The 23,362-nt window shown below is 43.5% G+C and overlaps 1 protein-coding gene and 1 long non-coding RNA gene across 3 annotated transcripts in view; one reads left to right on the top strand and one right to left on the bottom strand.

The window, feature by feature from the left end:
- Window positions 1-23,362, bottom strand: part of RIMS4 (regulating synaptic membrane exocytosis 4) — a 109,190-nt gene that overhangs the window by 10,491 nt on the left and 75,337 nt on the right. For both annotated transcript variants that reach the window (XM_028735057.2, XM_028735056.2), the window contains exons 3-5: window positions 4,532-4,644; window positions 2,277-2,378; window positions 346-485 (exon numbers count right to left, since the gene is read on the bottom strand). In XM_028735057.2, the coding sequence (XP_028590890.1) occupies window positions 346-485; window positions 2,277-2,378; window positions 4,532-4,644 (355 nt within the window). The remainder of the gene's footprint in view (window positions 1-345; window positions 486-2,276; window positions 2,379-4,531; window positions 4,645-23,362) is intronic.
- On the top strand, window positions 17,090-20,054 carry LOC144327845 (uncharacterized). The gene is made up of 2 exons (XR_013393013.1): window positions 17,090-17,707; window positions 17,765-20,054. It is a non-coding gene; the product is annotated as an uncharacterized LOC144327845 (long non-coding RNA).

The raw sequence follows: 23,362 nt of genomic DNA, 5'->3' as shown, positions 1-23,362 counted from the left end.
CCAGAGTGGCGGGGTATAAATTATTGTTATTGTTATTATTATAGAACTAGAATTGTGTCTGCTCTCTGGGTGCTATTAATGGACAGTTACACAGTCCCCCAGCTCTCCCTTCTTGGCTCTTCCTCTCTAGACTGGACAGTCCTTCAAGCAGAGGGCTGTCCTTTGCAAAGTAGGACACATGGCCACCTTAGTTCTTCAGCGGAATGGCAACTCATCAAAAAGCACAAACAACTTCCTCTGCCTGTGTGGTGCCTCCCTACGAATGCTACATCCTAGCTGACCACACAGGCCACCCTAATCCTAGCTGTGAGATCTGCCAGGAGGCCTCAGACGGGTCCATCTTACCTGCAGTACTTTGCCTTGTGGACTCTCTGGAAAAAGTAACACTTGGTTGTACAGCGGATCTAAGGACTTGCGAGCCACTTTGGTCTTTTTCTTTGCAATGCACACCCCATTTTCTAGTAGATAGGCCTTGATGTAAGCAGCTGGAAGAATAACACAGGGTAAAAGGTTATATTGCCGTGTTAAGTACGGGGGCCCCCCACGAACACCACCATCCATTTGCTCAGATGAAGCTACTAAAAAGGAAAGTGGTCTTTTCAAGCCTTGCTTGGTGTCTGAGTGATGCTGAGTTTGCCTGTGACTGGCCTTGGTATAATGTTTATCTCTAGCCATCATCACACATACGCAGCAAGTATCTATTCAGGATCACATCAGGACGTTTTGCTGCCCGAGAAGTGAGGGACAACATGGTGCAACTCCCATTCCACATACAGAAGCTGATTGGACAGGAAGTTAAATCTTGTTCCAACACTGGTGATGGGATGCTATCCTCCTTCACACCTGAGAACAGCAGATTTGCTTAGTGGGAGCAAGGTGGGTTGTTTGCTACACAGAGCTCTGTCTTCCCACTAAGGATGAAAGGATCTATCTATTTTGGTTCTCTCTGTTTCTCATTTTTTTTCCAGTCTTAAATTCAGCACTCCACATCTCTGCAACAATTTGCAGATTTTCTTTTAGAAAAACCTCATGGAAATTCTTCAGAATTTTAGTTCAAGTTTCTCCTAAATAGGCACAATTTTATATGTGGCTTTGATTAATGTACACATTTTTGCAAGGAATTTCTCCTAATACAATGCATTTTCTGGTATGTTATTTGTATTGATGCATTCATTTTTTTCCATGCTTTTACATACTATAATGCATTTTTGTAAACACTGGATGAAGAAGTGCATTCAGGTAAATGCAAATTTTGGAGGATGGCTTTGTTTCAGTTCTCACATTATTTTAGAAAGTGCAAATTTGATAAAGGCAAACCGAATGAAATATCTCCCTCATCCCTACCTCCAGTACAGGAGAATCCCTAGATGGGCTGCCAATACTGCCCCATTCTCAATGCACATCCCAGCACCTGCTGTCTGAGGCAACCACCCCACTCTGAGGTCCTGTGTCTATGGCAGTGTACACACCATTGATTTTAAGCACACTTATTTCCCAAGAGAATCCTGGGAACTGTGTTTCAGAGAACTACAATTCCCAGCTCCCTCTACAAACCACAGTTCTCAGCATCGGGTGTGTGTGTGTGTGTGTGTGTGTGTGTGTGTGTGTGTTGAGCCACATGCTTTAAATGCACTTTCAGGGAATGGTGTGTATGCAGCCTGGTAAAGGTAAAGGTAAAGGGACCCCTGACCACTAGGTCCAGTCATGGCCAACTCTGGGGTTGCGGTGCTCGTCTCGCTTTATTGGCCGAGGGAGCCGGCGTACAGCTTCCAGGTCATGTGGCCAGCATGACTAAGCCGCTTCTGGTGAACCAGAGCACCACACGGAAACGCCGTTTACCTTACCGCCGGAGCGGTACCTATTTATCTACTTGCACTTTGACATGCTTTCAAACTGCTAGGTTGGCAGGAGCAGGGACCGAGAAATGGGAGCTCACCCTGTCACGGGGATTCGAACCGCCGACCTTCTGATTGGCAAGTCCTAGGCTCTATGGTTTAACCCACAGCGCCACCCGCGTCCCAACCATGCAGCCTGGTAGAGATGAGCAAAGAACTGGTTGCTCATCTTAAAAATTATCTGAACCTTGCAAAAAAGTGAGAACCTTGCGATAACTCGTAAGGAATGCTTGAAAAATTCAGATGGCACACACCACACCATCCTTCCCACCCCTTCTAGTTCCCACAATCTTATCAGTTATTCCCTTGTAAAAACCAAGCATCCTTTTTCAATGCTATTACCCAGGATTTGGGAGAGGCAAAGAGGCTGAAACACTCTACCTGGCAGGGTTTTGGAGCCAGGCTTTGGAGTCAATCCTCGAGCTTGAATGATGTCCACTTCTAATTGTCCGTTTCGCTCCTGTAACCCAATTTCCACATCACCTGGACAGCAATCAAAATGAAAAGTAAGTGAGTGTCAAAAAGATCTCTATGAACAACTCCTCATTGCTCTAAGTCAGGCTTCCCCTTGCAACAAGTTGATTATCTAGAGGCAAGAAAGAACTCCCTGACTAGTATGGAATTGAGGCACTGGCCTTCCTTGTCTCAAAGTGGTCCACCAGGCATATTAACTGCCAGAGTCTTTGAATCAACTCACCCTTTCAAAGTGACAACTTCCAAACTATGTGCCCTTCCTCGAATGATCTCTTGAAATGTTATTTGACATCAGGAGATGCATTCAGAAGTTTTGAGCACCGATATCAGTGGTGGGACACACACATGATAAAGGTACATACAATTGTGCATGTTGCAGAGAAAAGGTAGAAGTTGTTGTTTCCCCCCTAAATAAGCTGAAGGGTAGGCAATTCCAGGACAAGAAAAAGGAAGTACTTCTTTACACAGTGCATAGTGAAAACAGTGGAATAAAACTGTTAAGTTGTGGGTGAACATATCAGACGACACAGCAATTCTTCAAACAGCTCTTGTTTATTCACAGGCCAGAACAGAACTGAACTGAAGGGTTCAGCCAGCCTGCTAATATAGGGCACCAGTACAACGCAACTGTAACAACTTTCTGTAACTATCCAATCACCGAACGTCACTTTCAATCCCTTATTTGCATATGTGGACCTGAGTGAAAACTATCCACAGTATCCCCCTGCTGGCCCAGGGTGAGAACTTCAGTATATAACACAAACTTCACCTGCATTTCACCAGCTGAATTTTGATCCATGAAAGAGTAAAGAGTGACCTTAAGGGGAAGGAACCTTGTTAAACTACAATGGTTAATATGTGTTTGGAAATATGACAAAATGAACAAGTAGAAATATTTCTGCAGCATGAAAGTAGTTATATGGAGGTACAGAACTCAGCAGGACCTAAAGTCCAGTGTTTGAAATGCTTATGTGTAGAAGATAAAACTAGACTGTAGACAATTCCAAGAATGATGATTGTGTGTGTGTGTGTGTGTGTGAGAGAGAGAGAGAGAGAGAGAGAGAGAGAGAGAGGGAGAGAGAGAGAGAAATATTATTGCTGACCTATCTAATTTAAACGGTACAAACAGTGCTTTTTTCTGGGAGTACGCAGGGGTACACATACCCCTAAAAATTTTGTGAATCTAAGTTTGGCCTCATTGAGGAGCAATATTTCAATATGAGTACGAAAATGAGAGTACGCCTAAACATTTTTTGTTTTAGAAAAAAGCCCTGGGTATAAATATTAGACACAGTTCAATTTTTCCCCCAAAAGGCTTTTGATACCTTAGTGCCTGGCATCATTATGGCTTCTTCTCTTTTCTTCCTTCCCACATGCTCAAAGGGATCACTTGGCTAAGACTTTCCAAAGAAAGGCTAACCTTTTAAGAAGCCTCAGAAAACTTTTATTCTGAAACTTGTTTTTGCTTATTACAGCTATCACCATTTGGAATTTTTTTACATGTTGCATGCTCTTCTATTATTTCTTGTTGTAATGTACATATTGTTGGATGTTTCAAAGCAATCTGTGTTCTTATCAAGACCTTTCCCTCAAGTAATTTGATTTATCTTTAATGTCCATGCTTTACCACACAAAATACAGGCCGTGCATTGCTTTAAGGGAATCTCACACATTCTGATTTACACAAGCAACTCCATGTTTTCTTAGCTACTCGGAAGAGAGGAGGCGGGTGCTTCAATCACAGACTAGCCAACTCCAGTTGGACAGTTATAGCTGATTGGGAGGTTTGCGCAACATACCCGCTTCCCCAGATGAGCAGACTTTTTGCGATAAGGAAAGTCGTGGAAAAATACATTGCAAAGTGTGAGATTACACTTGCTTTGGTGCCCCACAAAGAAATCCAGGTGAATGCCCATTGAATAGCCAACTTCATCTCATCTATTGTGCATCAGGATGAATGCACGATCAAGAGGTCAAATCTAAGCACCCTCATTTATTTCCCCTTCCTCTGTTGTGTCATTCCGTCTGATTATAAATTTGTAATTCCCTTAGGATAGGGCAACCTGGAAAACCTCCTCTTTGCAAAACATCATGTGCATTGATAGCACTATTCAAACACAAAAACACATTCATAAAAAACACAATGGTTTTCTCTTGCTTACCCATGGAGGTAGTAGCCAAGGTTTGGCGACCCACAAACTGTGCAGGCCCCATGCTGCCCAGGAAATCGCTGAACTGCCCAGCGGCTGCCAGGTGAACTCCATTGAAGTTCAAGCTGCAAAATAAATTGGTTAGTGTAATTAATTGTCTCGAGATTTGCTAAATACACAGTCTTAAGCTAACTGGAAATATGCGTGAAATGAAGAGCTATTTCTGCATGAGTTCCAGTCTCGCTGGTTTTCAAACTGGCTTGACGCGCTTTCAGTTTCTTCCCATAACCGCAAGGGATGTGTACTTAGTGTAGTTACAGATAATCACAGACAAAACAATTATCGTCATGATAAATCAACATGGGAAATTGGTGTCATTTTTCTGTATCAAGCTTCTCCCCCCCCCCCCAAATACAGTAGGAAAAACTGAAACTCTTTTGCCTGGGGGTCCGAATGGCATGCAATTAATTTTTTGCTGATGTGCAGTCTCTCTCCCCTGAGGCTATTACATCTAGGAGGGAATCTAGAGCCAAACAGACTAGCCGTGCTGTATTTATACTCAATGGAAACCACAGTAGATGAAAGCAGAAATTCCCTCTGACAATTAAAAATTCATTGCGAAGCTGAATGGATCCTGTTCAGAAGTGAAAATTATACAGTAGGATGTGTTAAATCGGTTGAGGTGCATCTTGATTTGCTTCCTCGTATTTCATATAATTTCACTTTGGTCTCTTTCTGACCCTCTGTTAATTTCTGGCATATTTCCCATGCTAACGTCCTTCCTCCTCCCATAAATCTGAAGGAGTTTATTGTTATGATTATCCTGAAGAATTTAATTTCCTGATTATGCCACCAATGAGATCATGGTACACCGATCAGAAACTGCAATGCTTCTAAAGTGATGTGAATTTGGAGATCTCAATAAAAATGCTGAATCCTGATGCCTCAGATGTTCCCGGCCAACTGTACATATCAATCAGACCATTTTGCCTCTGCCCATTTTCCCTAACTTAAGTTTATTTATTTCAATTATTACATCTATATACCACCTTTATCTTCCAAGGAACTCAAGGTAGTATACATGGTTCTCCTCCTCCCCATTTTGTCCTCACAAGAACCCTGTGAGGTAGTTTAGGCTAAGTGATGGTGACTGGCCCAAGGTCACCCAATGAGCTTCATGGCTGAGTGGGGATTTGAAGTCTCCCAGGTCATAGTCCAACACTCTAACCATTATCTGAAGATGAAAGCTCATACCAATAGCAAACTTAGTTGGTCTCTAAGGGACGCGGGTGGCGCTGTGGGTTAAACCACAGAGCCTAGGACTTGCCGATCAGAAGGTGGGAGGTTAGAATCCCTGCAACGGGGTGAGCTCCCGTTGCTCGGTCCCTGCTCCTGCCAACCTAGCAGTTTGAAAGCACATCAAAGTGCAAGTAGATAAATAGGTACCGCTCTGGCGGGAAGGCAAATGGCATTTCCGTGCACTGCTCTGGTTCACCAGAAGCAGCTTAGTCATGCTGGCCACATGACCCGGAAGCTGTACGCCGGCTCCCTTGGCCAATAAAGCGAGATGAGTGTCACAACCCCAGAGTCGGCCATGACTGGACCTAATGGTCAGGGGTCCCTTTACCTTTATCTTTAAGGTGCTACTGGAAGGATTTTTTTTTATTTTGTTTCCACTACGGCAGACCAACATGGTTACCTACCTGTAACATTACACTACTGTTAGGTATAAAACACAGGTCCCAAGACTCTGGGTCCTGGGAACCTACAAACAGAATCTGAACAAAATTGGTGAAGCAGCAAAGAGCTTATTGATTATATATGTTCTTGCAAGAAGCAGGTGTCTGAAAGCAAGCACACCCAAATTAACAAAACACAAGCTTATATCCCCTATACCCGAGTGCAGTTTCCCTCCCCTGTTTCTCCATTGGATGGGTACGTGCAGGGTTCACAGCCTATCACAATCGCCTAATTAAAATACTAAAATCTTCCATTACTCTGAATTTACCCACCACCTACTTCTAATTATTTTCATCCTTATTTGGTCCATGCTCCTAGGTTTTGACACATTGACTCAAGTGATAATCCCGACCACCCTAGGCAAATACGGGTTCTATGTCTGCTGAAGCGTATAGATAAACCACATTTCAACTGCAAGACGCCCTGTTTTCGGGCTCTCTAACCACAAGCCCTGCTAAAGATAAGCTTCTAAGTGAGTTGGCGGTTACTTAGCTGTTGTGACCTTTTGGCCTTTTATGGGAAAAAACAACATTTTCATTTCTTACAACTATACTGCCACATTTCCACAGACTGCAGTGCTAGGGCGAGGAGCTGGGCCCTTTTATAAGGCCGGAGAGCGTACTCAAGTGAAAACCCTGGTGGCTTTCCAGTTGGCCCCGCCCTCCTTGTGATGCTCACCTATGCCCACCTGTGAATGGCCAATTCAAACTCCCACGGCTGCTGCCATTCTATGGACATCAGCCTTTGCCAACTTGTGGCCTCCAGATATTATCGTTGGGCTACAGCTCTCATCATCCCTGACAGCTGGGCCAGTGGGAGCTGTAGTCCAAAGCATTTGGAGATTGTGGAAGGCTGGGATAGATAATACTGAGCTCAACAGAACAATGCAAGGTAGCTTCATATGTCAATGTGACCGCAAAAATGGACGTCCCATTATGGATGATGTCAGCCCATTATTAGCCAACTTCTAACTGAATGGGGTTTTGACACCTATTAATGATTGCGTGTAAAGGTTTGTGGCTTTAGAGCAACTAATCTATAAAGCTAACACAAAGTCCTTGCAGGCACACTGCACAGCAGACATGGTGCGAATGCATGCTTGCCCTTCTTAGTACAGATAATGATGCCTTTCTGTGTAATGACACAGACTTCCATAGAAAGAGATGGAGAGCGCTGAGCTTCAGCATTTGACCTATTCGTGTGGGTGGAAGGAGAAAACAATCTTGGCATGGAGAGTGGGTGGATGGCTAGCTCATATTACAAACAGAGCAGTTCTGGGCACAAAACATCAACAACCCTGTACTGACTTCTCAACAAAATTGTAAGTGATATATAGGCAGTTAAATTAGCATATTGGAAGCTATTAGCGATTGCAGGAGAAGATGTTGCATCGAGCAGAGGCACAGCATTAGCAAATGTTTGACCCCGAGTACAGACTCGTTTCTGAGAAACCGATTTTAGGAGGCAGCGAACCATTTTACTGATCTGGTATGCGTTCCCTGCGGCGATGCATGTGACAGCGCCAGAAATTTTGTAATTACACTTGACATTAATGTGTAGCAGCTTCCCAGGAAAGATGGCTGAAAAGCTGGGGAGGTCATATGAGGGAAGCATGGCCTGGCTAGTCCAGAGGACACCTACTGACAGCAGTGAACAGTCTGGAAATGCTAAATGAGAAGGGAGTCTCTGTAACAAAATCTTGTTCTGAGGCAGAGCGCTAAGGAAGGAGGTGTTTATGGCCTCTGAATTCTCCTCCAATGGCTATTCCCCTCACCAAGAAGAAGAGTTTGGATTTGATATCCCGCTTTATCACTACCCGAAGGAGTCTCAAAGCGGCTAACATTCTCCTTTCCCTTCCTCCCTCACAACAAACACTCTGTGGAGTGGGGCTGAGATACTTCAAAGAAGTGTGACTAGCCCAAGGTCACCCAGCAGCTGCATGTGGAGGAGCGGAGACGCGAACCAGGTTCACCAGATTACGAGTCTACCACTCTTAACCACTACATCACACTGGCTCTCAAAAGCAACACAACAAAAGAGGACCCCCCCCCCCAATGCATGTGCTAATTCACCCTTCACTGGTCTAGGCACACCTGATTCAGATGATAAAGCAATGCTGGCTGTTGTTCACATACCAATGAACCTTGCTCTAAATCCCTTAATGGTTGCTCCCATGTAGATGTTAAGCAGCATCAAGGACAGGATGAAACCCTGCAGAAGCCACAGCAAAAATGCCACATGTGCAGAGTGACTTTAATTCTCCAACGAGTTAACCACAGCAGGTCTACATCTCTCTAGGATTAAGGGAGGGAGTGCAGTGTCTGATGAAAGATGGAGGCTTCCAGCACTTCTCATATAAATTAACCACTGAATTAGAGCTGAAGCTTGTTTTATTTTTATCCTTTTTGGTTATTTCAGTATGTGAAATATATCAGCTTCTGATTCAAACAGATTGTATCACAAGCCTGTTCCTTGTGATCCGCATCTTCCTGTATATGTTTCAAATGTGTTATAATTTATTTGAGGGAAATGCTTCTGAATGTGGCCTTTGAACAAACGTTCTTCAAGGAAGTCCGTCGCAAAGTTTGCTGTTCATTCATTATAATTATTTCCATTATCATTTGGTTTTCATCGTTTGAGGTTGCTACCTTAATAGTAACAGCGATGACAAACCTTTAAAGAGCAAAGTGTTGTGCAGCCCAGTCCTATAGCATGTTTACACAGAGGTAAGTGCCACTGATCGTGGAATCATAGAACTGTAGAGTTGGAAACGATCCCAACTAAAGCATCCATGACAGGTGGCCATCCAACCTCTGCTTAAAAACTTCCAAGGAAGGAGAGTCCACCATCTACCAAGGATGATGGCTCCACTGTCAAACTCAGACATGAGTTTCTCCCAGCGCTATGTGAAGTGATGCTGGAGGCTGGACCTGGGACTATTTGCAAGTGAAGCATGTGCACCACCACTAAGCTATGGTTCTTCTCAAAGGAGGACTGAATAACTGCAACGCAACTACATGGCAGTTTCACTGCATGTGCAAACTGAGGCACACACCATCAAACCACTTGCTATGCTGTTTCCAGAGCTGTGTAACCGACCCTTGTTTTGATCAATACACATGCTACCAGAGTCACAAGTATGATTCCACCTAACCCTATCAAGAAGGTGCTAAGGAAGTTTTGGTGCTGACCTTTAAAGCCCTAAATGACCTTGGCCCAGTATACCTGAAGGAGCATCTCCATTCCCATCGTGAGAAGTGAGGTTGCAGGGAACGAGGCAGAGGGCCTTCTGGGTAGTGAAGCCCGCCCTCCCATCAGATGTCAAGGAAATAAACAACTATCTGACTTTTAGAAGACAACTGAAGGCAGCCCTGTTTAGGGAAGTTTTTAATGTTTGGTGTTTTATCGAGTTTTTAATATTCTCTTGGGGACGCGGGTGGCGCTGTGGGTAAAACCTCAGTGCCTAGGACTTGCCAATCGTATGGTCGGCGGTTCAAATCCCCGCGGCGGGGTGAGCTCCCGTCGTTCGGTCCCAGCTCCTGCCCACCTAGCAGTTCGAAAGCACTCTTAAGTGCAAGTAGATAAATAGGGACCGCTTTATAGCGGGAAGGTAAATGGCGTTTCCGTGTGCTGAGCTGGTACTGGCTCGCCAACTGCAGCTATGTCATGCTGGCCACGTGACCCGGAAGTGTCTTCGGACAGCGCCGGCTCACGGCCTCTAGAGCGAGATGAGCACGCAACCCTAGAGTCGGACACGACTGGCCCGTACGGGCAGGGGTACCTTTACCTTTACCTTTAATATTCTCTTCGGGAAACCCAGCCAGAGTGGCGGGGTATAAAAAATAAATTATTCTTATTATCAGCATGTTCCTCTGCACTTTGGAAAGGACAAGTAATCCAGTCAACAGAGAGGCTTTTGGTGCTATAGCAGAGAAGGGGCTGCTCCTCTTTACACAAAATATTAATAAGCAGCATGCTATATTCCTTCTATCAAACCTGGGAGAAACGTCTGCACCCTTCATACAACTGAGCCCGGAGGACAAAATGGACTCAATAAGCTTCCTCTTGATGATCAGCATTTTTCTTTTTCCTTTTTTTTCAAAGGGATATCCAATTTCTCTTCTTCTATGACCTTTGCCTCCTAGTCATTACAATTAATGATGAACTTGTTATGGCAGCATGTTAATGATTTTAATAAAATTAGCTCAGGCGGCCTTTGGAAGCAGTACTTGACTCCTCCTCTGAACTTTATACAGATGGGTGAATCTGCCCCGGGCAGCAGCTGACAAACCAGTATGTGCTGTATCATCAGGTCTGAACAAAGTCAGTGGAGGTCAGGGATTGCTGCAGCACCGCTTGAATTCAACACAGAGCTGTAAGCTATGAGCAGGGCGAGCTCCATTCATACTTGTTCAGCACCGTGAGGCTTAGGCCACATCCACAATCAGGCATTTCAAACACATGGCTTTCCCCAGAGAATCTTGGGAAATGTAGTTGAAGGGTATCGGGAACCTTAGCTCTCTGTTGGTGGCAAAGTGCAGTTCCCAGGATTCTCTGTGGGAAGCCAAGATATTTAAATCTATGGTGTGGAGGGGATTTTATGATCTGGAAAAAAGAAAGGAAAAGTGACATTGCATGTTCTTTTGTAATTCAAGAAATTTTTTAATAAAAATTATTTCCATACACACACACACACACACACACACACACACACACACAGTCTGAAGCTCAACATAAAAAAAAACGAAGATCATGGCCACTGGGCCCATCACCTCCTGGCAAATAGAAGGGGAAGAAATGGAGGCAGTGAGAGATTTAAATTTCTTGGGCTCCATGATCACTGTAGATGGTGACAGCAGTCACGGAATTAAAAGACACCTACTTCTTGGGAGAAAAGCGATGGCAAACCTAGACAGCATCTTAAAAAGCAGAGACATCACCTTGCCAACAAAGGTCCGTATAGTTAAAGCCATGGTTTTCCCAGTAGTGATGTATGGAAGCGAGAGCTGGACCCTAAAGAAGGCTGATCACCGAAGAATTGATGCTTTTGAATTATGGTGCTGGAGGAGACTCTTGAGAGTCCCATGGACTGCAAGAAGATCAAACCTCTCCATTCTTAAGGAAACCAGCCCTGAGTGCTCACTGGAAGGACAGATCGTGAAGCTGAGGCTCCAATACTTTGGCCACCTCATGAGAAGAGAAGACTCCTTGGAAAAGACCCTGATGTTGGGAAAGATGGAGGGCACAAGGAGAAGGGGACGACAGAGGACGAGATGGCTGGACAGTGTTCTCGAAGCTACCAGCATGAGTTTGACCAAACTGCGGGAGGCAGTGGAAGATAGGAGTGCCTGGCATGCTCTGGTCCATGGGGTCATGAAGTGTCGGACACGACTAAACAACAACAAATTATATATATATATTATATATATAATAAATTATATATATTTATATATATATATATAAATTATTTCTATCTATGGTGTGGATAGAGTGCATACTAGTTTGGGCAGCTATTGCATGAAAGCTTCCCTAAATGGACATAGTAATTGAGATCTCATGAGTGGAACTTTGCTGACAGGGAGCTCTCTCTGGCAGAAAGGGATTAAAAAAATTTTTTTTTTGCCAATTCCCCTGAAACTTCTTTGCCCTGGAAATCTTTCCCAGAGAATCAATGAAACCAATGGGCCAGTACAACAGGTGGAGTTAGGGGTTTCAGGGTAAAGTTACCAGATTTTATTTCAATGAATCTGGGGACATTTTCCAACTTTAATGGATTTTGTATGGGGACTGATTTGTAAATCCGGGGACTGTCCCTGGGACGTCTAGTAACTTTATTTCAGGGAGGAAATTAAAAAAAAAAACCCATCTTTGTTCTTCCACCCGTGGGGAGCCTCTGATGGATCAAAGGATTTTTCATGAGAGAAAGGATTCTTTTCATGGAAGATCAGACAGCATATTGGAAGCCAAGCATTGGTTTGCTACGAAACAAATGAAAATATAGCATTCCTGCACCATTACATGCATGCATAACCAGTCTGCTGCCTCCACTCACACGATTACCAGCTCTGTCAACTGTGCCTCTTTGAAGGGAAAACACCAGTGTGTTTTCTTTTCTTTATGAAGTGTTCCCAAATAACACCCAGACTAAAGTAAACTCAAATATAATGTCCGCAAGAGATGTTAGATGATAGCGGTGCTGCTTGCAAGAGCTCAGTTTCTCATGTAACACATGTTAAATATAAGCAAGGTCACCCTCACAACAAACCCATTGGAATTTAATTTCTAGGCCAAGAAGAAACAACAGCAAAATCAATTTCTTGGCTCTGAAGCATCCCTGCTGGTGTTTGCTAAGTGCCAGTGACTATTTATGGCATCTGCAACACATCTGGTCCGCACTGTAAAAATCAGATATCTGCTTAGTATCTTCCAGATTGTCTACTTAGGGAAATCAGAGAAAGGTTATTTATTTATTGCATTACGTCTCACCTTTCCCCCAAGGAACTGAAGGTGGCATGTCTGGTCCCATCACTCCTTAGTTTATCCTCACAACTCTGTGAGGCTGAAATATGGTGACTGGCTCAAGATGCTTCCTGGCTGAGCAGGAATTCAAACTATGGCCTCCCTTCAACACTTGAACCGCTACAACATCACACCATATCACGATGGCACAGCCATGAGAGATTGTGAACCGTTCCAAAGGCAGTACAGTCGTACCTTGGCTCCTGAACGCCTTGGTACTTGGATGTTTTGGCTCCTGAATGCCACAAACCCAGAAGTGAGTGCTTTGGTTTGCAAACGTTCTTTGGAACCTGAATGTCCGACGGGGCTTTTGCGGCTTCTGATTGGCTGCAGGAACTTCCTGCAGCCAATCAGAAGCCGTGCTTTGGTTTCTGAACATTTTGGAAGTTGAACGGACTTCTGGAACAGATTCCGTTTGACTTCCAAGGTATGACGGTATTATAAAAAAAATATGTCCCATCAATTAAGTAGTTTTAGGAAGAGGGGCCGGCAAATAGCATATTGAGTTTGGTGGGGCAGTGCCTCATTCACCCGAATGGCCAGCATCTCTTGTGTTGCAACTTAGGGTTTCTGAGAGACAGAGGAGTCAGCTATACAGCTGCAAATAAAACGTTTTGAATGTGTTGTAAAGCGCAATATACAATTGTGACACTAGATGGGGACAGTGAGCTATAGCAAATTCAATGCGTTTTTCAAAACAATTATAAGAAAAGCATTTTCACAACATTTTAAACATGTGTGTAGTTTCCACCTTGCCGATCTGCTGCAATTAACTCAGAGATCTACCGGTAGATCCTGAATGACATTCTGTCCATCACTGATACAATCTATCCTGCTTTTAAATTTAGAGTCAAAATCCTAAAGCAGCGGGTGGGGAACCTGTGGCTCTCCAGACCTTGATGGACACCAGCTCCCATAATCCCTGGTCCTTGACCATGCTTGCTGGGGCTGATGGGAGCTGGAGTCCAACAAATATCTGAAGTGCCATAGGTGTTCCAGCCCTGCCCAACGCCAACAAGTATCCATAAAACTCACTGAAAGAATCTTAAAAGGCAGGAAATGACCACAACGAGGCAGAAATAATAGCAGCAGCAGCAAAGTTAATAAAAGATGAAACAGTCAATGCTGTCTGGCACATAATGATGATACTGCACCAGTCATCTCTTAGTCTTATATAGTGGCTAATCAAGGCTTGGTCACTGTGCATTTCCTTTATTATTTAAACATGCTATATTAATAGCCCAGCAAATACCAGGCCATGCTCTCTGCCTCTCACCAGCATGTATATATTGTGGTTTTTATGTTGATCTTTTCTGTGAACTGCCCTGAGACCTCCAGTTATAGGGCAGTATATTAATAATAATGATAATGATGATGATGATGATGATAATATCACACCACAGTTACATTCAGCGTTTAAAGGAACCATTGCAAGCTGCTCTGCCGAACTTACTACCCCTTGCCCACCACCCACCGCCGTATAATTTACCCATATTCTTGACCTGCTTTTAAAATCCTATTTTGGAAAGTGACAGTAGCACGAGCAGCCTAATGAAGGAAACTGCTTGCAGCAAGGAATGCTTTGAAGAATATCCCAAGCGGGAGCCATTCCCCTCCAACCTGCCAAATGCGACGCATTAGTATGCGGAAAGCAGTTTCCGCGCAGCTAAGTTTAGGCAAACGTATCATTAATTTCTTTTCTTGTCCGTGTGGAGTTTGTGACCTCTTTTCAAATCTATTTTTAAAGCGGTTCTGAGATCTTCCATGCCAAGTGCTGCTACGGAGTGCCAAGCCAAAGCTTTCAACTCACCAAAAGCCTCAATATTTCATTACTTTGCCTGTCCACCTTTCCAAGCTCTCCAACCCGGAAAAAGCCATTGCTCTGCAACTCCCAACGATTCACATGGCTAAAGAGGGACATATTCCCCACCCTCTCCATGCCCTGGAACTCAGAAAACCTTCCCTTTAGTCACCCGCCTATGCTCACTGTGCAAAAAAAGTGCTCAGTGGTTCCCCACCACCAATATGGACCACTTGGAAATTGCCAAAGGTCTTGGCAGACCACTTAATAACTTTTCTGCCTGCAGAGATTGTAATGTGCTGTGCTGGAGGTTGTATAATTTTTAAATTGCATTTTATTATTGCTTTTATTTCTTATATATCGAATCTTATTGCATTGCAATTTGAATTCTGTAGAATTCAAAACGGTAATGGCAAAAATCCAATATAAGAAATAAAAGAAGCAATTAAAAATAAAATTGATCTGCCACCTCCCGTCTGATTGATCTGCCACCTCCCGTCTTCAGCCACAAATCTACAGATATGCCATGGAGCACGTGCTGAGGAGATTTCACCCCTCCCATATCCAAGAATCTGCTGATGTTCTCTGCTGATTCTCCAGAGAGGAGGGGCGGTTTCTGCTCTCTACTTATTCCGCTCCAGCCTCACATCAATGTGTCGGGGAGAGAGAGAAACTGAGTGTTAGAGAGAGATCGTGTGTATAGATAAGGTTGCTGCTAAGAGCAGCTGCAGACACTCAGTGCAGTTCAGCATTTTCGTTTAGACCTCTTTTAGCTCTGTATATAGTTGTGTATTATAGTTGTAGATAGAATAAAGAAGATATTCTACAGAGCTGCTCTCCGAGTCGTTTATGCTCTGCTATACTCTGCTATACTCTCCTGTGTTGAAGGAATGGGTTTCCAAAACCCAAAACTGACTGTGCAGGCAGTTTTTAAACTGCACCAAAATCCCCATTTCTCCTTAGTTAAAATGCATAAACTTTAGCCGTTGAGCAAATGCAAAACAAGAACACAGCTCTCTCCCTTATCAGTTTGACGGCAAGACTGGCCTTGACTTTACCAGTAGAACAGACACAGACATATCTTATGTCCTGACCACAAATGACGCAGAGACCCAAGTCTGGGACTAACGCCAGAGCATGTTCTCGGAAGTAGTGACCTCTTGCTCTAAGATAGGAGTAGGAACAGGAATATCCTTTTATGGTCAGGAGTACAGGAAGGAAATCCCTTTTATGGTAAGAGTGCCGGAGCAGGAACATATGTGATGTCAACCTACTTATACAAGCTGACGTGGTTGGAAGGAGGGAGAGGGTGCCTGGAGGATATATATACTGCATGAAACTTGTCATTTCTTTGGACTTGCTGTGGACTCACCACGCAAGTGCCTTCTGCTATCCGGAGAGCAGAATAAACTCTTTCTTTGAACCAACTCGGTGTCATTTTGACTTCCTTCCTCCTGTCACGGAGCAACGCAGACCCAATCGGTGAACTCCAATAAGGCTACATTTCTTGGTGCGTTGGTCGGGAATCCGCGTTCTCCGAGGACAGGACAAAGGACCGAGGCGTCACTGCGAAGCAAACAGCTCGGTCGGCGTCGGTGGCTCCAAGCGCGCACCCTACCATTTCTAGGGGGAGCCCCCACACCGTACCTGAGTGGAGATGCAGCAGAGACGGAAGAAAGACAGCAGCTGCACGGGGAAAAGGGTGCCCAAGGGAAGGGAAAGGTAGGCTCCACAGCTTGTTTGTGGGAGTCAGGGGTTTGATCAGCCCCGCCCAGTAGGAGCAGTAAAGTGCCGCTGGGTTTAGCCAGTAGAGAGCAGTAGTGTGCCGCTGGTTTGCCGGTAGAAGAGCAGTAAAAGTGCCACCGGCTTTGGGAAGTTTATGGGTAAAGGGGATTGGGGAGGTGCATGGGGTTTGTATGTGTATGGGGGTTTGTATGTATGTGTATTTATTTGTGTATGGGGACACTCCAGTGAATGTTTTGAGTGGATGAGACGCTGGGGCTCAGAGCCACTGACGAAGCGAAGTGTGGTCCTTGTAAGGTGCGGTTCCTAGCGACGCGAGTCCGTCTAGGCCACTGACAGGACGCGGAGAAAGGTGACTGAGTGGGAAATAACGTTAGGTGGACGGAGTGTCCCAGAGGTTAAGGGAACGGAAAAAAGAAAAAAAAAAAGAAAAGAAAAAGTAAACCAACCCCCTTGCAGTGTTTGTTCTTTTTGGACAATTGGAAATGTCAAGCTACAATTGAAAAAACCCCTTTAAGCTCCTTTCTGTATTCTGGCAGTAACCAGCATAGGTGCATCCAGTTGGCTTGTATTGTATTGCCAACACGTGGGGTCCGGGGAAAAAAAGGAAAAAAGATATGTGCTCTGCAGAGGCGCCAGGAATAGAACCCTGCATGAAGGGGTTCTCAATTCTGCCACATTCACTGCGCTGCATGTTAGGGGATTGGGAAACAGACCTTAAAACACCTAGAATCTTGCAGAGTACAAGTATAAAAAAAAAAGGATTATTTGGTCTTTAACATTAAAAGTGACATGAGTTGCTCATGAGGTCAAATTTTGTGTTTTCATGTTAAAGGTGGGAAGGTTTCAATTACTAATACAATCATGTAATCATGTACTGGTTTCAGAATTTGAATGTCATCAATTCACTGTGCTTTGAGCTACCTGGTATCTTAATGTTTTTGTTAATAGGTTTGTTTCTTATTGACTCTGTTGCATAAGGTACCCTGGGTGATTTAGAAACCACTTGTTAAATGTTGATCAAAAGTAAAAATGTACAAATGTATGGAAAAAAGGTAGTGTTGTCAAAAGAGATGGGGTTTTAACCTCCCCATCCCATGTTCAGACAGATGAGAAGAGAAGTAAGAGGGTTACGGGGACAAAGCAGTAAACCACCCCCCTTGCAGTGTCTGTGTTTAACACAGAAACAAAGACGCTATGCAGCCCTTGGTGGAGTCTGGAAACCAGGTTAAAATGGGGCCATAGAACACTAAGGAAAATTACAAATTACCAAATATTGCACAGCAATATTTAAATTCAACCAAAATTGATTTTTGCACTACCTTTATATTTTTGAAATGCGTATAATATTTTTATTTGTAAAAGGGATGAACAATTGTATGAAGGTGAAGTAGTGGTCTGTCGGAGAAGGCTCTTCTTTTGAAGAGAGGTGTATGCAGAAGGTGAAGTAGTGGTCTGGGCTGGAGAAGGTAGAGGGAAGTAGAAAAGGTGAGAGGTAGAGGGTAAAGAAGTGAGAATGTTGGAACAGGAGAAAGGTTGGGTAATGGGTTGTAAAGACAATTGAGTGTTTTATGCTGATTAGTATCACTGAAATTAATATATTCATATGCTATTATTGAGAGTAATTAATACAGCTAATTATATGAGCAATAATATGCTATTATTGAGAGAGTAAATTCTTTTTATTCAGAGAGAATTTACTAAATATAGTAAAAGCTGAATAGATAGAGGCTGTGTGACCTGCAACACACTTTAGTCACAGTCCTACATGGAGGTGTGGAGTGATCCACACTAAGATTCTTGGTTGAGGTTTTCATGAGTAAAACCAGCTTTTAAAGAATTCTGAATTAAGAATTAAGAATATAATATATTATAGAACAGCTTTTTTTTTTTTGGCTGGCTGGACAGCTAACCATCCATAAATTAACAGCAAGAGTAGGGACCTGGAAAGTTGTTTGTGCCTTTTTTTTAGTATGTCCCTCCCATGAAAGATACTCCTTGGACATCTATTAATTGAAAATTGAGATGGCTCTGAATGTACATGCCAGGAGAGGTCTTAGGCAAAATAAATTTTTATTTCCCTGTTTACATTAGGCTGTGGAAAGTGTTCCAAAACAAACATCTTATATGAGAAAGGGAGATATTGAAGCTCTTCGTGTTGATTGAACCTCCAAAGTTGTCAAATGCATTAGTGACAGCAGAATCAAGATGTTGATAGACAAATACCTCAATGCTTATTGATACAATTACCCCCCCCCAGAGGACTAGTGGGTAGATCCGACCCAATATTTTTGGGTTAATAATTTCTAAAGCTTCAAAAGCAAACAAAAGCTCTATTAGAGGCCCTTTCCTTCAACTATACAATCTTGCAGGAAGTGCAGAGAAAGTGGAACTTGGGTTTTCAAACCAAAATGCTAAGTAAAACAGGATGATGTGAACACTGGCCCAACTGAATGCATGAATGTGTGAATCCATTAAGGAAGAGTGTTGGAGTGAAATAGCAAACATGTGTATTGGGAAACTGGGACATTAACTCATAAAGCGAATAACACCAAGCAAGCTTTGTCCTTCAGCAGAACACACTTAAGATACAGTGTACACAAAGCTACAGTCATACACAGAAGCTACAGAGCTTTTCTCTAGTCTAAGGTTTGTTTACACTCTCTGTAGCATACACAACTAGGACCAAAAATGCATGAGGAATCAGATGCCACATTTTGAAGTAAGTGAAGGCCCCACTGCCTGTATTCATTTGTTTGTGGTTTGTGCCTTTCTTTGTGGTTTCAAATATGAAAGTTATCAGGCACTTCTTCTTATCAGGGCTGCTGATGTCATATGCTTTCGTAGCCTTCTCCGACATGGTGGTGTTCCCTAAAATGTTCCTAGTGCTCTAGGTCAGATATTTAGTTTCACATTATGAAAAGGAACAAGCAGGAACCTTTCCCCTAAACAGTGTCTTGGTACCTGCTCTCTCAACCCCTCCCCATCTGCTCTACATGGGATTGAATTAAATAGATATGCTAAAAAAAAAGAAAAGTGGTGTTAAAGAGTTGAGTTGCACTCTGTCTCCTTCTGTGTGTAATATACAGATGCAGAAATGAGTTTATATTTAGTCAGCATGAGTTGCTTATTCCTCCTGTTTAATAGGAATACCCTTTCTGACTGTCATCAGATGTTTTCTTATAAGAAAATTCAGCCATACAGCAGGTAGCACTTAACTTATTCTAACTGAACCATAATTCTAACTGAACCACTGTCCCAAGCCAATTAAGTACGTGAATATGTATATCAAGGATTAAATTATTTGCAGATAAATAATAAATAATAAGAGGGGGAAACTAGGAAGGACTGTCCTACAGTTTATTTAAAAGGTCAATCAACTTCCAAATGCAGCCAAACAGAACCCCCTTTCACAGTGAATATTCTGCAGAAAGAATTTAAAACAGAAGCATATCTTAAAAGGAAAAGGTAGGATAATCATGGTAATAGGCTACCTTCCGAGAGGATCTCATTCTTTTGTGATTTAATTTCTTCTTGCAATTTGTGTGTGTATATGCTACAATCATATTTAGCTCTGGAAGAGAGACAGCATCTGGTACATGTTTTTTTGTGTGTTTTTAAGCTTTCTGTTTGTGTGAATGATTTCAGATGCCAGATCATCACCTGTGTCACCTTGTTAACATACTTCATCTTTGTGTCAGTGTCAAAGAGAGAGAGAGAGAGAGAGAGAGAGAGGATGAGAAGGGGAAAAAAAAATAATGATGATGTTGGGACTGAAGAATTTAGAAGGGACCTAAGAAAAGGAGGTGAAGTAGACAAAAGGACAGTACAAAAGGGTGTTTCAGTATATAAGATCATATAGTGATAAAGTGGGCCTTTGGTCCTGAGGGCAGCAGAGTACAGGGATAGGAATTGGCTGAAGAAACAGAAGGCATTAATGGGGTAATGGGGCCCTTTGGATGTCCAGCAGTCCTTTGTTGGGCTCAAATTGTTGTTTTCTTGTGTGTATTGAATATATGCTATATGATGATTTGTGGACCTAGTAGGTATCCAAAGCCATTTGCACATGGCGAAATATGTTTTTTATCAAGGTAATTTTATCAAGGTAATTGTTAGACCCTGACGATGACCAACCCATAGCCTATTTGTCTGAAAAATTAACCACTACGAAACAAGGTTTGCCTCCCTGCATGTGAACAGCAGTGACTGCTGCCACTCTGATTACAAAAGCTGACAAGTTCACCTTTGGACAGGAAACCACGTGCGTCACTCCTCACACTGGGCCAGCATTGTTGGACATGAAAGAAACTTATTTTTCTATCTCCCTTTGCCAAGCACTGCTCATGCACCCGCAGTTGCAGCTTCGAGTTACTGAGGTTCTTAACCCGGTTACGCCACCACCTATGGGAGAGAATGGGCCTCCAACACCTGACTGCATATATTCCAGCAGGCCTGATTTGAAGGATGAAGCAAACCCCAGGCAGTATCAGATTGGACTGCTACGATTGATCTACACCAACCCCTTCGACTCACCATCTCTCGGTGCCCTACAGACGCCGCGTCACGCTTCTCCTCACCGCATCGGCTCGGCGCCCACCAGACGACCGCCCTGCTGGTGCCACTTACGCACGGCAAAAGAAGAATCCAGCGTGGACTAAAAGAGGACATTTTCTTTTCTTTCCCTTTGAATATATAGCTTTGTATGTAGCTTTGTGGGAGGTACCCCAGGTGTTAGAAAAAGAAGAAATAGATATATCCCTGTGCCCAAATGATACAGGTAGGGCTGTGGGGGGACATGGTTTTAGCCAGGATGGTAGTCTTCTAATTTCTGGCCATCGCTGCGCCCACACCACTTAAGGTAACCACTTAAGGCTAATGAGAGAATGGGGTGCCCGCAACACGCAGAAATGGAAGCCTATTCTGCAAAACCGAACCAATTGCACGGTCTGTACCTGGAACCTCTCGCACTCTGTGACCTATAGATGCTTTGGGAGGAGTACCCCTCCTCCCTGTGCCTTGGAATGAGTCCTCAGTTACGGCCCCGATTTTGGCTTCCGCCGGATTTTGGGCTGCGTTAAATTTGACAGAAGGAGCCTGTGGCTTTAACATCTCTGACCATGGTGTAGCTATTCGACACCTGGCGACAGAAAGAGAGAAAGTAGCCCATGTTCCTGTCCCAACCTAGAATGGATGGGACATGTTTTGGTTGACTCAGTGGCTTCTGAACCTTGGGTGGCTTAGAGGACTTGTAATGATGTTAATGGACTAATCTTGCTTCTTTTCTGCTCCTGTATACCCTGCTTAACACAATGCCTGCAAAATATGATGCATAAAATGATGTTACAAATGATTCGGCCCCAGATTACAGCACTGACACGAGAATACCGGCCAGTACCTTGGGACGAGCCGAAAGGCTGTCCAAAAGAAGAGTAGGGAATGAAGGAATGGGTTTCCAAAACCCAAAACTGACTGTGCAGGCAGTTTTTAAACTGCACCAAAATCCCCATTTCTCCTTAGTTAAAATGCATAAACTTTAGCCGTTGAGCAAATGCAAAACAAGAACACAGCTCTCTCCCTTATCAGTTTGACGGCAAGACTGGCCTTGACTTTACCAGTAGAACAGACACAGACACAGACATATCTTATGTCCTGACCACAGAGACCCAAGTCTGGGACTAACGCCAGAGCATGTTCTCGGAAGTAGTGACCTCTTGCTCTAAGATAGGAGTAGGAACAGGAATATCCTTTTATGGTCAGGAGTACAGGAAGGAAATCCCTTTTATGGTAAGAGTGCCGGAGCAGGAACATATGTGATGTCAACCTACTTATACAAGCTGACGTGGTTGGAAGGAGGGAGAGGGTGCCTGGAGGATATATATACTGCATGAAACTTGTCATTTCTTTGGACTTGCTGTGGACTCACCACGCAAGTGCCTTCTGCTATCCGGAGAGCAGAATAAACTCTTTCTTTGAACCAACTCGGTGTCATTTTGACTTCCTTCCTCCTGTCACGGAGCAACGCAGACCCAATCGGTGAACTCCAATAAGGCTACAGTGTGACGACTGTCTTATTGAAGAAGTGAATCCGGTGCTCACAACTCTAAGCTGTGAGTCCACAGCACTTTGACCTGTTCCTGTGCAGAAGGTGGTCTCTGGAAGTGCTACTCAGCTCGCCTAGCCCCGTCGGGGCTGAAGTGGATGAGTCCAGTTGGTGGCACTGGCTCAAGGGCGATGCTGACACGTGCATGAACAAGGTTATGGAACCCCTGACTTATAAGTAGCTAGGGATGCGGGAATAGTCATTGAAAAGGGAAAGAACAGCAGAAATTGCCAATGTTTGCTTACTTGCCCCATGTCAACAAAGACAATCAGTATTTGCTGTTGTTGTTTTCTGTCCACAAGCAAAACTTAATTAATTATATTCCCCTCCGTCATTTGCATTGTGTTTCCTTTACACTGAAATGAATAGGGTGGGATAATGTAATGACAACACAATTTACAAAATTAATCATATGAATTGTGTAATTTTGCCACAGTGGGCAACAAGGCAAATAACATAGTTTTTAGCAGAAGACATACTGCAGCGGAATGGAAACAGTGTTGCACGCAGCAAATTCAGAGCAGATTGGGAAATGATGCTTCTTACATCCCCAGAAGTAGCATAACTGCTTTGTATGTGGAGACTCTCAGGTTCAATTCTTGGTATCTTATTTATTTTTATCTTAGCTGAATTCTTATCTTGCGAACAGTAGATCCTGTGCTGCTTCTGTGCTACCATGAAAGCATTCAAGGAGTGCTTCCAGATTATCACTATTTTACAGGAGAGATTCACGTGCATACTGGGAATTTAGTTTGTGCACTCAAGGTAGATTAAAGTGCAATCCTGGCACAAGCTTGCTTAAAAAAGAAGATACTGTACTTTTTGCAGTTAGGAAAGTGATGGGGAAACACACTGAAAATTGTGGGATAAATGAATGATTACTAGGAAGACCTATAAACACCCTGCAAGCAAATCAGGGTGAATGTTCATTGTTGTATGA

This window comes from Podarcis muralis, chromosome 5 (assembly GCF_964188315.1).
Source record: "Podarcis muralis chromosome 5, rPodMur119.hap1.1, whole genome shotgun sequence".
NCBI classification, from domain to species: domain Eukaryota; kingdom Metazoa; phylum Chordata; class Lepidosauria; order Squamata; family Lacertidae; genus Podarcis; species Podarcis muralis.
This window is presented reverse-complemented; position numbering and strand designations above follow the sequence as displayed.